This window comes from Prosopis cineraria, unplaced genomic scaffold, assembly GCF_029017545.1.
Source record: "Prosopis cineraria cultivar Desert tree isolate PC_DT_omini unplaced genomic scaffold, ASM2901754v1 PC13, whole genome shotgun sequence".
NCBI lineage: Eukaryota > Viridiplantae > Streptophyta > Magnoliopsida > Fabales > Fabaceae > Prosopis > Prosopis cineraria.
In genome coordinates, this window is record NW_026555344.1 from 30,787,704 (window position 1) to 30,801,528 (window position 13,825).

The 13,825-nt window shown below is 37.1% G+C and overlaps 1 protein-coding gene and 1 long non-coding RNA gene across 2 annotated transcripts; both read right to left on the reverse strand.

Annotated features, from left to right (window-relative positions):
- Window positions 1-1,990: 1,990 nt before the first annotated feature.
- Window positions 1,991-7,245, reverse strand: LOC129290585 (pentatricopeptide repeat-containing protein At2g30780-like). Its single transcript, XM_054927390.1, is given in 4 exon segments — window positions 1,991-3,491; window positions 3,494-3,769; window positions 3,772-5,850; window positions 6,997-7,245. Coding segments are annotated over 3 exon segments (1,071 nt in total). The 5' UTR covers window positions 4,193-5,850; window positions 6,997-7,245; the 3' UTR covers window positions 1,991-3,117.
- A 983-nt stretch (window positions 7,246-8,228) lies between these two features.
- On the reverse strand, window positions 8,229-9,945 carry LOC129291883 (uncharacterized). Its single transcript, XR_008588784.1, has 3 exons — window positions 9,645-9,945; window positions 8,915-8,980; window positions 8,229-8,366 (listed from the first exon to the last, which is right to left on the reverse strand). It is a non-coding gene; the product is annotated as an uncharacterized LOC129291883 (long non-coding RNA).
- Between the last annotated feature and the right edge of the window lie 3,880 nt (window positions 9,946-13,825).

A 13,825-nucleotide genomic window follows, 5' to 3' on the forward strand; every position in this document is an offset into this window, starting at 1 on the left:
TTTAAATATTACTTTTTTGTCATTTAAAACTCAGAAAGTTTCTCATGCTTATTTCTTTCAAGTCTTAATAGTTAAATCATATTCAAGTATATGAATTTTATATTGGACACTGCTCTAGTTGTTTATATTCTTATCCTATGGCATTTTAAAATCTGGTGCGGGAATCTGGAATTATTTTAAGCCGCGCGGTCAACAGTTGGTGATTTGGAAAATGGAAGCTAAGCCTTATCCTTTGAATAGCTTAGTTATTAAGCCATTGATGTGCCTGTATTTTCAAACTGTTGGTGACACTTGGCCTCCTAAAAGCAGATCGATTCGGAAACAACTTAACAATGGGAAAGCAAAATATATACGCAATGTGATATTTCTTTTTGTGTGATGGGTTCATGGTGGAGATGCAAAGCAGTGTATGAATACAAAATATCATGACCACATATGAAGTGACTGAATTTGTGGCTTGTAGGAAGGAACACGAGAACATACAAAAAGTGGGATGGTGGTAGGTATGATTACGGAGGGAAGCACGAGGAAGAGGATGTTGAGGAAATACGAAGAGGGTGGTCACAAGAAAACATGGCAACAAACAAACAAACGTAGCTCCCACTCGTTACCTTTGAAAATAAAAAGGCCATCTTTTCTTATTTTGTCGGTGCACTGCATTGCTGTGCTTTTTTTCACCTCTTTTGCTTTCATGCCTATCCTCGACTCTTTTCATCCTCTTTTCTCGTTCTTAATTCAAATCTCAATTCCCTGCGTATTTGTGCTTGATATGTGAGGAGAGAACAAATGAACGAAAAGTAATAGAACGGACAGTACATCTTGATTTAAAATTTTAAATTAAAGCTCAAATTTATAAATTGTTTTACCTTATTTAATATTATTTATTGAGTTTAGTTTCATTCAATTCCTATATGGATTCAAATTCACTTTTATTTGGACGGCTTAACATGTATAATCATTATTGAAAAATATTGAAAAAGAAACCATTCATGAAGTGTTGACTGATTTATGTCAATCAAAGGAGGTGAGAATGTGATTTAAGGAAACAATAACTTCATCAATTTAGTTTGACATTTGCTGGTGAAAAAATAAACCCCCCCCAGCACAAACAATTTATTCAAAGTAACAATTATTTTATCGGCCAGATAAGGGAATCCACGCCCCTTGTCAACCACATGAGAAACAATAAGATAAAAACAAATAAAATTGTTTTAACTGCTCTCATTAAAAAAAAAAAAAATTGTTCTAACTGCCACAGAATACATGGCTTAAAACTCGCCAGCTTATGTTACTGGATTTAAGGAGTTAATGACCCGAGTGGGCCTGAGGTTGGGCCCATTTTGATAGTTCCTTGTTCAGCCCAATGACTATAAATATCCTCGGCCCAAAGAAACAACAAAAGAGCAACAACCAAGCTTCCCAGCACGCACGCCATGATTCATGAAATCAAATCCCCTAAGAATTGGATCGAAGCCCCACCTGAAGTTTCGTCTATGTTTTACCAAATAAGGCGTTCTGAACCAAACTCATACATATTTTCAGTAAAACTTCATGCATATTGGCCTGTGCTTAAAAATGGTTGTTCTAGTCTGCTTTCATTTTTCAACGTCACGAAAGAGTTTGCCTTTGCCTTTGACATCCATGTTCGCCAAAATACTTGCTCATGTTTCCCTTCGATCCTTTTTAATGTTTATAAGAACAACTTTAAAATGCCTGTTAATTTAATTCCTAAACCCCGCCCTCGTGAAATCTGACAAATTTATGTGTAAAAGCATACTTGTCATTGGCTTAATGCGAGTCAATGTGAAAACCAAACGCTTGTAGGATTAGCACGTAGCAAATATGATTTAAACCTTTTCTTGTTTTTTCCCCTCAAAACAACCCTCCCAAACAATTGAATGCAAGACTAATCTATCATCGGGCAAGAGCACAACGGGTTGGACTGTCGGTTCTGGGATTGAAATATATGAACATATTATCGAATTCTTAATTGAAAGATTAAACTGCCAATAGTATAGCAATGCCATCTCAAATTAGAAAGAATTAACTTGTTTCATAATGAAATGGAGATTAAAAGGGTCCCGAGCCCATACTGAACGAAGGGCAATTATACGACCCCAGACAACTCAAACTCTTGCCATTCACGCATGCTTGTGTGTGTTTGGCCAGACACACTGATGAAAAGTTAGCGATATCAGCTCTAAAGCTGGACTGCAGCTTAATATGCTTTCTAGCTTTGATTCACCAACGATCAACTCTCATCCAGGCACTATTACAAAGATGCCACAATGCTACTTAGTATCATTATGGTTGATCCCTACTCCAAATCATGGTCGTTCCAAATGTAGTTGACCTATTAAACATCATCCATGCTCTTGAAAAGTTCCACAACTTGAAGCTTTTCATAGTCTCTGAACCGAAGCAACATCTGCACTATTTCATCCAATTGTAGTTTTTACAGGATTCCATGATTATGAACATTGAATTATTGGCAGACAAGCGATATCAGCCTAGGTGGAATGGGGATCCGATTTAGGATTCTGGAGGCAACACCCTTCATCTGCCAAAGACTGCACCTATACAGCAACTCCACAATAATTGATGCCTGCAAGTCAAACCAGCATTTTTTTTTTTGGTTTTGTTTTGGAGAAGGGGGAGTAATGGGCAAACACATTCAGTTTACCAATTAGTTTTTTTTTTTTAAATGAAAAAAGTACAACTAGACGGGGGACAAGATTTCTTCCAAGGCAGAAAACAAAGCCGTCCGATCTCCACAGCATTATGCACCAGAGCATTAAAAAAAATTGGGGTTTAAGTAAAAACGCAGCTCCTTCATAAAAGCTCGTAAGTGACACACTTCGAGAAAAGAGGCATACATATAAACTGTTTAAGACCCCCATGCCACAGAGATGGTTGTACATTAGAAGCAATGAAGAGCTTTGCTCAAGCATTGGCACGAATATCCATTAAATGTATTCCCATCACGAAACATACTGCAGGGGGTTGCGTATTGATGTCCAGCAGCACAGATGCATTCAGCAGACCAATGTAAAGATATTCATTACACAATTAATTCATCTATCTGTGGGTCGCCAATAATGCTCCAAAAAATGTTTTTTACCATGGGACTGCACTCACTGGAAAATCAAATCCATGCTTGCACATGAGTCCCAATATTTTCCCAACCTTGGACCATTGATCACAACTTACATAAGCTTTATACAAAATCCACAATGTTTTCTTTGTCAAACTCAAGTTGACACCTACCATCTCATTCAGGACACTTCCAATTTCCTCAAAGCGCTTTTGTGATCCATACATGACCATCTTACAACGGTATAAGGAGAGGCAAATTTTCCAGTTGGAACATTCAGCACGCCTCAAAAAATTTTCTAACCTGTCCACTAAGTTTTTCCTAAAATAAGTCGCAGTGATGCATCTCATTATACCACTTGTTCTTACTAAGACTTTGTGCTCAAATGCATCATTGAGTTCTCCAGTTCCTCTAAGGAGTGCTCTTGTGCATAAAGCCTAATTAACAACACATTTAGCCATGCCCTGTACTCCTTTTCCAGAATCAACACCAGTAATTCCTGTATCTTCTTCACTCTATCAGGCTCGGAACTTTTACTATATGCACACATCATGCACCTGATCAAAGGAATTTCATTCTCATTGACATAATCCCTCACTAACTGATATGTCTCTTCCATCTTCTTCAGATTACCTGAATTAGCATGCCCACGTATCATCAGCAGGTATGAGTGTCAGGTATAAAAGGGTTTGACTTTAGCACTTGAAAAGTTTTTCCCATTCTATCCCACCTCCAGGCTGTAACATACCCAGCAATCAAATAATTATAAGTGCTTATATTCGGGGAGAGGCCTGAATTATGTAGCTCCTCAAATATTGCTTCCATACGATCTATGAGCATCAAGCGGCCAAAAACAGAAATAAGAATATTGTAGGTTATTACGTTAGGGCTACAAGTTTCAACCATCTTCATCCGCACAAATAATGACCGGCATTTCCCAGGAAGACCATTTAACATCTGAGCAGCCATCAGCGAATTATAAATACCTGTTGTTTTTATTTGCTTGTTTGCAGCTTCATTAAACAGGTCAACTGTAAGATCAATATTTCTAGATCTACCTGCAACTTTGATACCCTTAGAGTACTCGGAAGGAGCCATGGGAGTGCCAAGAAACTTTTATGGTCCAATATAAAACCTGAACGTTAAGACGGATAAACAGAAGAAAAAGTCAGCAGAAGAATTTTAAATTTTTATTTGAATTAGGTTTAAAATAACACCACTATACGGTTGTTGTCAGTTGTCACCTATCACCAACTTGAAATGTCCTGCCACACTTAAAAAACCTTAATATCTCGCCTAATATCCAAGTCAATTTTGCGGATCTAAATAGTACTAGTGGACAGAACTGAAAACATGTAACAAGAACCGAACAAGGCCTCATATCATGGTCACGTACCACTCAGAACTTATAGTTTCTCTTCTCGAGTGTCCAAATATGCTGAAGAGCATTCATTCACGAATTTGCAAGTGAAAACACGTATTTCTCATACAAATGTTATACAATACTCCAAGTGTGTGTCCACACTTTCAAGAGATATAGACGAAGTAAAAGTGGGACACACTAATTCTACCCATCAAATTAGACATGAAATCAGATCAACTGCATCTGTTGAAATTCAAATATACCATTAGAGACAAGTGAGACCATGATTCCATCACATCCAAAAGATCAACAAGGGCTGTCCCATCAGGACACCTCCAAAACAAAAACTGAGAATTCTTCTCCAAAACATTAAGAACTACACTAGGGTCATCGGCTACCCGAACCAATTTACATGCCAAGTTCATAACTTCCCTTTTGAAATCCTCTCTGGCTATCCAATTATGGAAATAGGGATTGTAGGAGAATAAACCAACGATCTCACGGAGCATGGAATGTTCGGAGGATTGAGTGTAGGTATTGACTTGGGTGGTGCATACGTAATTTGCAGAGCTTAGGAGGAAGATAGGAAAGGGGATAAGGGGTTTTGGTTTTGCAGAGGTTCTGTGGAAGCAGAACAACTCTGCTTGGGCTGCGTTGGAGAGTTTCCATGTGTGCTTCATCGTCTGGTGAGGGCAGTGCTGACCATTTTAGGGTTTCTGGGAGATGCATTGGCCGCCACAAATGGCAAGGGAAGGGCTTCTCAGATTTGGATCCAGATGGGCTTTGGCCGAAGGGAGACAGCTGTTTCACCAAGAAGTACAAAAACTATCAAACTAGCAGCTTAGCTGCTTGAAGAATTAAGACAGGCTTCTCTATTACCATCAGTTCTCTGGAACTCCTTCCCCTGTTTTCAAAACTCAATTGCCTGCCTCAAGAATAAGACTTGCTCAAAAGAAATACGTCTAAGCTGGACACAGAGATTAAACATAATGCTATTGCTATGGATGATTATGCTCCTCAGTCCTGAGGCCAATAATATTATGCGCAGCAAGATCATCAATGGTATAAAGCAGTTAAAGCACCGTTATCTTATACGGACTCACTAATAGGCTACAATGGTTGCTACATTGAAATTAAAAAAAATTACAAATTTTCAGCATTCTCACACACATTGTGAGAAATCTGAAAAATCATTTATACATATAGTAAATTTTACATACGGTAAAGTGCGATGATACAAGCTGGCATCAATTAAAAGGAAACAAATAATATTTTTTTACAAGAAAGTAAAATCATCTTTGGAAATAGTTACACTCCAAGTCAATAGACCTTAAACTTTAATTCTTGAAAATTAAGGAGCCACCACACCACACTGTTCATTAAGCTTCTCATCCTGAAAATAGAGATGAGTATGAACATCTTAGATATTAAGAATAAGAGTAATAAGATAAATATATAATATAAGTAGAAGTTTTAATTTGGACGGAAGCATAACCAAAGTAGAAGTTTATTTAAAGTATAATTACACAATTATACAATCTAAAAGACTAGCAAACTAATCCTCAGAGCAAGAAAAGAACTTTCTGAATTGATTAAAAAAAAAAAAAGACATACACTATACACATAAGAGATGTGTCATGTGTTAAGACAAAAAGGAAATTCTTGCATATCATCATTGCAGACTAGCATATATATGTTGTGGATTCACGTGTAAAAATATTGGTTAATCAATAATCAATTTTGAATAGACGCTTTTTCATAAAAGAGCACACAGGCCAACTCATACACACTGTGCAACCCTGAATATCCCCTTAAATGGGAGATAATACCATAACAATTTGTGACATGAAAGATGTACCATTAAGAGATAATGCATTATCAGTTGATTCTTTTCACATGAACTCCAATATGGATCAAGCAATATGGGTGAATACAGAGATGAAAAAGAATAGTAACGAGTGAAACAGTCATTACACTAAAAAAAAAAAAAAGAGCAAATTCAACATACCCAAGGTGCCAAGACTTCCCCGCTCAAATCAAAGGAGCCAAAGACATCACATTACTAACAGAACGGGTCTGGAACATCAACCAAAAAGTTTTGAAAAACATAGCAAAAAGGTGTAACTCATTTATAATTAGAAAACCAGAAATATAACTTCAACCATATTTTAAATGAATCAAGAAGAATTTCTTTAAATAATATTTAGCACTAACCAGAAGCTTTTATGTCTTCTGAGGATCTTTTTCAACAGTAAGAGAAGAGTTGGCCCGTCGAATGCCATGATTTTGAATAAAAAAGAATGAGCAATAATAAAAGCTCCAACATATAAAGAGGATGCAAATATGAATGTTGTCACCTTAATGGTCAGTGCTTATACAAGGTCAGTTTCTACTGTTATTTCTAGACTAGGGCTCTTGGATTGTATACCAAAACAATTGCCATTATTGAAAAGAATAATTGCTGCAACAACTTGAGGGTGGATGAGCTTTAATCAAATTAAGGATAAGGATTTCAACCACAGAAGGAGAGAGAACTCACTGAGAAGGGAGGGAACTTTGGAAATTGGGGATTTTCGAAGAAGTAAAGAACAGCGTGAGAATGGTCTTCGAACGCGAACACAAGACCGGAGCTGAGAACGGCGAGTGGAAAAGGAATCAGATGCAACTGCGATCACGGCGCTGAGGTTGAGCGGCAGCGAGCGTGGCGGTAGCTGAGACAGCGAGTTAAGTGACTGAGGGCTTGAGCGTTAGATGGAGTGCTAGAGGTTGAGGGACAATGACAGATAGATTCAAAAGGATAAATTAATTCATATCAAGTTTCAAGGTTCGAGAATTTATAAGTTCATTCAATTTTTAAATTTTATTACGATACAATTTATAACTTATGTTTCAATTTCCAAATTTTAATGTGAGTTAATATGTCTCATTAGGACCTCTATATTATCCTTCCTAAAATAAACCCGCCGGTTTCATAAAAAAAAAAAGAAGAAGAAGAAGAGGAAGAGAAAATCAAACTTAAATTCCTCACAACAAATATAACTACTATCAAACCCCACCAAGTGGCAAAAATATTGTGTAATCCTTTGATTCTTATTTGGCAAAAAAAAAAAATTCCTTTGATTCTTATATGTGAATATGTTTGCAAGCAAGATGATCCATTTATCCTAATTGAATTAATAGGAAAGAATGAAGAAAAGAGAGGCGTTCATGTGTGATGGACAAGAAAAAAAAAAATTAGGTAACAATAAGTTGAGGTTTGAATGGCTAGGCTGAAGTTGAGAAGGAGAATTGAAGCAAGGGCATATTCAATCCATTTCCATGCATATCAATTCTTAATATTAGTTTTTGATGGCTCTAGATGTTTTGGGGTCTTTTGGTAATAGTTTCAGTGAGTCTTTTATATGTTTATCAATAGCCACTTAAAGAAGAATATTGGAGGGGTCTCATCTCAAATTAATATATTTGCTTTTGTTCATGAGTCTAATAAGGTTTCTCTCTTTCCCTCTCTCTCACTACCTTAACCTGTAACACCCTCAAATTTACAGACCGATTTTTCGCAAATTATTAAAACCATTATCATGGTAGAAAAATTTCTACCACGATACATCCAAGACAATATACCACAGGTCTTAAAATATCTCAAAAAAAACAATTAGAACCATGAGGGACAGACATGATCCTCATAGCATGTTATTTAAATTAGGTCATGAATCAAAAGGGACAGACATAATCCTCTTGGACATATAAATGCATTTAATAAAAAGGATTAGAGTTTACATGCTCCATAGACAAGATATGTCCTAAGTTGGCACAAGATACATTGTATAATCCAAAATAAGAGGCAACGTAAAAGATGGTGTCTCATACACCATAATTACACCTCTGGTGCTTTCTCGGCCGGATTCGCTCCTGTAAAAATATTAACCACGGGGAATGAGACTTAAAAGTCTCAGTAACCAAAAATTAATATGTAATGATGCATGCGGATGTAACTAATCATGCGATTGCTAAGTGGGCACACAAAACATTTAACCGAACAATATTTTCAAACAAACCGAACAAGTATTTAATTGCATGACTGCACCTTATATCCTCCTTTCACCATGCTCGGACGCCAAATCACCCGGCCAAAGGTGAGTTGGACCAAGCGACACGCCACTCATTGGGTCCAATGAGGGCTTACCACGTGGTAATAATTAACCGAACAGAAATTCCCATTAACACCATACATTAAAATACCCTGACAAGTCATGCATCATTCAAATATCCAAACAGGAATATATCCGAACAATAATATCTCATCATGATAAACAAAAATAAATTTTTAACCCACTTGGCAATAATTTCAAACAAGTATATACAGTATTTATTTTCAATAATTCATAATTTTTCCAAACAACAAAACAACACATAACCATTCACAAACACACTCATCACAACACATTAATAATGGTTACCTTGTGTCTTGAATAACAAGTTCCCCTTCACAACTCCTTTTTCACCACTATCTTTGTCAATATAATCTACATAATTATTTCACAATACTATATATTAATTTTACATTAAAATAAATAACTCTAATTTAAAGAGTTAGAAAGTCTTAAATCTATAGTCCATATTAACACTAATTTAAGATTTATGCCTTATTTAACTTCCCAAATTCTTTTCTAAAATTCTCGTACCCTAATGAACTATTTTTTTTTATCCTCAATTCACTTCTAGTATCGCAATTTCATCCTTCTACATTCTAAAAATTCATCTAAAATAAATTAAAAATTTTAGAATTATCCTGAAGCCTCAAATCACCTTTCTATAACCTCAAAAATACCTATTCATACTTAAATAAATATTTAATAATCATAGATTTATCCCTACATCTCAGATTCCACATAAATTCAACCATATAGATCTAGATTTTAACTCAAAAATTCTTAAACATGAGTTTCAACCTTAAGAAAATATTCTATAATATTTACTATATCCCTAAGAATTTTAACCTATATTTTTAATCCATCATATCATCAGATTAACTATCCTATAGAAAAATCCTAATCAAAATATTTACTCTATCCTACAAAATAATCATATCACTAGAAAGCTAATATTATTTAGAAAATAACTATAAAATTAATTTTGTAATTAAATAAATTTTTAAATGCTAATCTAAACAGGAAAGTTAGAACATACCTGAAGAAAAAAGAAAATAATCCCCCCTTGCGAGAAAACGCCGAGCAACGTGAGAGGAAGAGAGAAAAATAATATAAAAATGGGATTGTGAGTCCCAAAATTATATTAAAAAAAAAACTATAGGTTTGAATTTAATTATTCAAACCTTTGGGCCCAAAGTTGCAATTTTCTCTAAATTGCATCTTAGCCTCTCATGCTTCCTAATGCACACACCCCCTCCTTTTTATACATGAAGGCACCTCTTCTCTTCCCTCATCTAACCAATGTGGGACTTAGAAACAACAACCTTCCACCCCCCCTTTTTTTTGTTCCTTCTACCTTCTCTTTTTTTTTTTAACACACACAAAAAAAATTATTTATGTATTATATCTTAACTAAATATTGCTTATGTGGTTTTAAATTTAAATTTTTAAATTCATAATTAAATACCTAATCATAATATTATTTCTAAATAACCTCAAATAATATAAATTCCTATTATTATCATTTTTTTTCTCAAAACCTAAATTCCACAATTTCTTTATTATATAAAAATCAGGATGTTACAATTCTCCCCTCCTTTTAGAAATTTTGTCCTCAAAATTTAATAGATAAGCTTAGAAACTATGTACCTAAGCAAATAAATGTGGATAATCTCGCCTCATACTCTCCTCGGTCTCCCAAGTAGCATCACCTAGGGCTCCACCCTTCCAAATCACCTTCACGAGTCGGATGGTCTTATTGCGTAGTTGTTTGTCCTTAAAGTCCTCAATTCGCTCCGGTTCGGATCTAAAGGTCAAATTCTCCCTCAATTCTACTTCTTCAGGTTCAATAACATGGGAGGGATCCGGGTTGTACTTCTTCAACTGTGATACGTGGAACACATTATGGATACCTGCAATCTGTGGAGGTAATGCAACTCTATATGCAGTAGATCCAATTCGCTCCAAGATCTCATACGGGCCCATAAATCTAGGTGTCAATTTCTTTGCCTTAATGGATCTACCAATGCCTGTCACTGGAGAAACCTTCAAAAATACATGATCTCCTACTTCAAACTCTAACGGCCGTCTCCTCTTATCAGCATAGCTCTTCTGTCGGCTCTGAGCGGTTAGCAATTTTTGCTTAATCATTGCAATCTTCTGGGTGGTTGCTCTACAATTTCTGGACCAATGATACTCCTCTCACTTAATTCTGTCCAACATAAAGGCGATCTACACTTCCTTCCATACAAGGCCTCATAAGGCGCCATCCCAATACTAGAATGATAGCTGTTATTATAAGCAAATTCAGCTAATGGCAAATGATTATCCCAACTACCTGGTAGTTCAATGGCACAAGCTCTCAACATGTCCTCCAAAGTCTGGATCGTCCTCTCTGTTTGTCCATCTGTTTGGGGGTGGTATGCGGTGCTAAAACTCAGTCTGGTACCCATAGCCTTCTGTAGCGCACCCCAAAAGTTTGAAGTGAACCTTGGGTCACGATCTGACACAATTCTAGAGGGTATACCATGAAGTCTAACTATCTCCTTAATGTATATCTCAGCAAATTTCTCTAATGTAGAGGTAAACTTGATCGCCAAAAAGTGAGCTGATTTGGTGAGTCGGTCTACTATCACCCAAATAGCATCCTTACTCGAGGGTGTTCTTGGCAGTCCAGTGATGAAATCCATAGAAATATCATCCCATTTCCACTTTGGAATATCTAACGGTTGCAGTGTTCCAGCTGGCTTCTGATGTTCTATCTTTATCTTCTGACACGTTAAACATCTAGAAACAAATTCAGTTACATCTTTCTTCATTCCTGGCCACCACCAACCTCGCTTCAAATCATGGTACATTTTAGTTATACCGGGATGAATTGTATATTTGCTCCTATGAGCTTCTTCTAAAAGGATATTCCTCAATCTTGGATCATTAGGTACACAAACTCTACCTTTATACTTCATCACTGTGTCCTCAGAGATGGTAAAATTTGGGGCCTTACCTACCACTATCTCCTTCCTTATATTCCTTAAGTAGTCATCACTTTGCTGTGAGACTCTGAGATCTTCCCAGAATTTGCTCTCAAAGTCTGCTACCTGGAGTGCGGCCATTTGATGTTCAATCACATCTACTGGAACATCATGAAAACTGTTCCATAAATGATATTCATGAACCATCAAATGTGCAGCATGAATAGTCTTTCTACTTAAGGCATCAGCTACCACGTTAGCCTTACCCGGATGGTAATGTAATTCAAAGTCATAATCCTTTAGAAATTCCATCCATCGTCGCTGCCTCATATTAAGCTCTTTTTGATCAAATAAATACTTCAGGCTCTTATGGTCACTGAAGATTTGAAACTTAGATCCATACAAGTAGTGTCTCCATATCTTTAGAGCAAACACAACTGCAGCTAACTCCAAATCATGAGTAGGGTAATTTTCCTCGTGTGGTCTCAACTGTCTGGAGGAATAGGCAACCACTCGGTCATTTTGCATCAAAACACATCCTAAACCCTTTAAAGAAGCATCAGTGTACAGAGTGTACGGCACCACAGGGTCAGGAATAGTCAATACTGGAGTAGTGGTTAACCTCTTTTTCAATTCTTGGAAAGCAGCTTCACATTTGTCAGTCCAAATAAATGGGGCATCCTTCTTAGTCAGCTTAGTTAAGGGCATCGCAATTTGCGAAAATCCCTTAATAAAGCGACGATAATAACCTGCTAAACCTAAAAAGCTTCGTATCTCTGTAACAGATTTTGGCTGTTCCCACTTCATCACTGCATCAATCTTGCTAGGATCCACCGCAACTCCATCTCTGGACACAACATGGCCCAAAAACTTTACTTCTTGGAGCCAAAATTCACACTTGCTTAATTTGGCATAAAGCTTATGTTCCCTCAAAACTTGCAAGACGATTCTTAAATGTTCACCATGAGCCTCCTCATCCTTTGAATAAATAAGAATGTCATCAATAAACACTACTACAAACTTATCTAAATAGGGTCGAAAGATCCTATTCATGTAATCCATGAATACCGCAGGAGCATTCGTAAGTCCAAACGGCATCACCATGAATTCATAATGCCCATATCTCGTCCGAAATGCTGTCTTAGGTATATCCTCTGCTCTCACTCTCAATTGGTGGTACCCTGACCTTAAGTCAATCTTTGAGAAAACTGCGGATCCCACAAGCTGATCCAGCAAATCATCGATTCTCGGAAGTGGATATTTGTTCTTGATGGTTACTTTGTTCAATTGTCTATAATCAATGCACAATCGGAGGCTTCCGTCCTTCTTCTTTACAAAAAGGACTGGAGATCCCCAAGGTGAAACACTCGGTCTGATGAAACCCTTCTCAAGTAGCTCTTCGATTTGCTTTTTCAGTTCCGCTAACTCTGAAGGGGACATCCGATAAGGAGCCTTAGAAATTGGCCCTGTACCGGGTACCAATTCAATTGAGAACTCTACCTCGCGCTTTGGGGGTAAACCGGAGACTTCGTCTGGAAATACATCCGCAAATTCTTTGACAATTGGGATATTCTTCACGCCTTCATCAATCTCAGCTTGGATAGAGAAGAAAACCATGTAGGCCTGGCAACCCTTCTTCATACATCTATCAACTTGCGCCGCCGACAAGAAAACATGATCTTGAGTCTCGACTGGGGTCACCGACAAAGAAGATAAAGACACACTCCTCTCTCTACAATCTAGGATAGCACCATTTGCAGCCATCCAATTCATTCCCACAATTACATCCATACCTCTCAGTGGTAGGATAATTAAGTCCATAGTTGTTTTCCTATTTTTAAACTCGACTACTAGGTTAAGGCATGCCTTAGCGGTCCTCACAGATTCTCCCGCAGGAGTAGACACATTCATATCAAAGGTAAAATACACACAGGCAAATCAAGGTTCTTTACACAAGTTTCAGAAATAAAAGAGTGTGTAGCACCCGAATCAAATAGTGCAACAATATCATGATGAAGGATTTTGATGTTACCTCTAATGGCATCTGGGGAGTTCATGGTGTCCTGAGTAAGAGCAAACACACGACCAGAGACAGTAGGATGTTGGGAAGGGTTCTTCATATTTGAGCCCTGGTTGTCCCCACAAAACTTTGCAATGTGACCGGGTTTCCCACAAATGTAACAGACCCAGCACTGTCCGAAATGACGACGCCCGCATTTAGTGCACTGTTGAGAGCTCGCTGTACTCG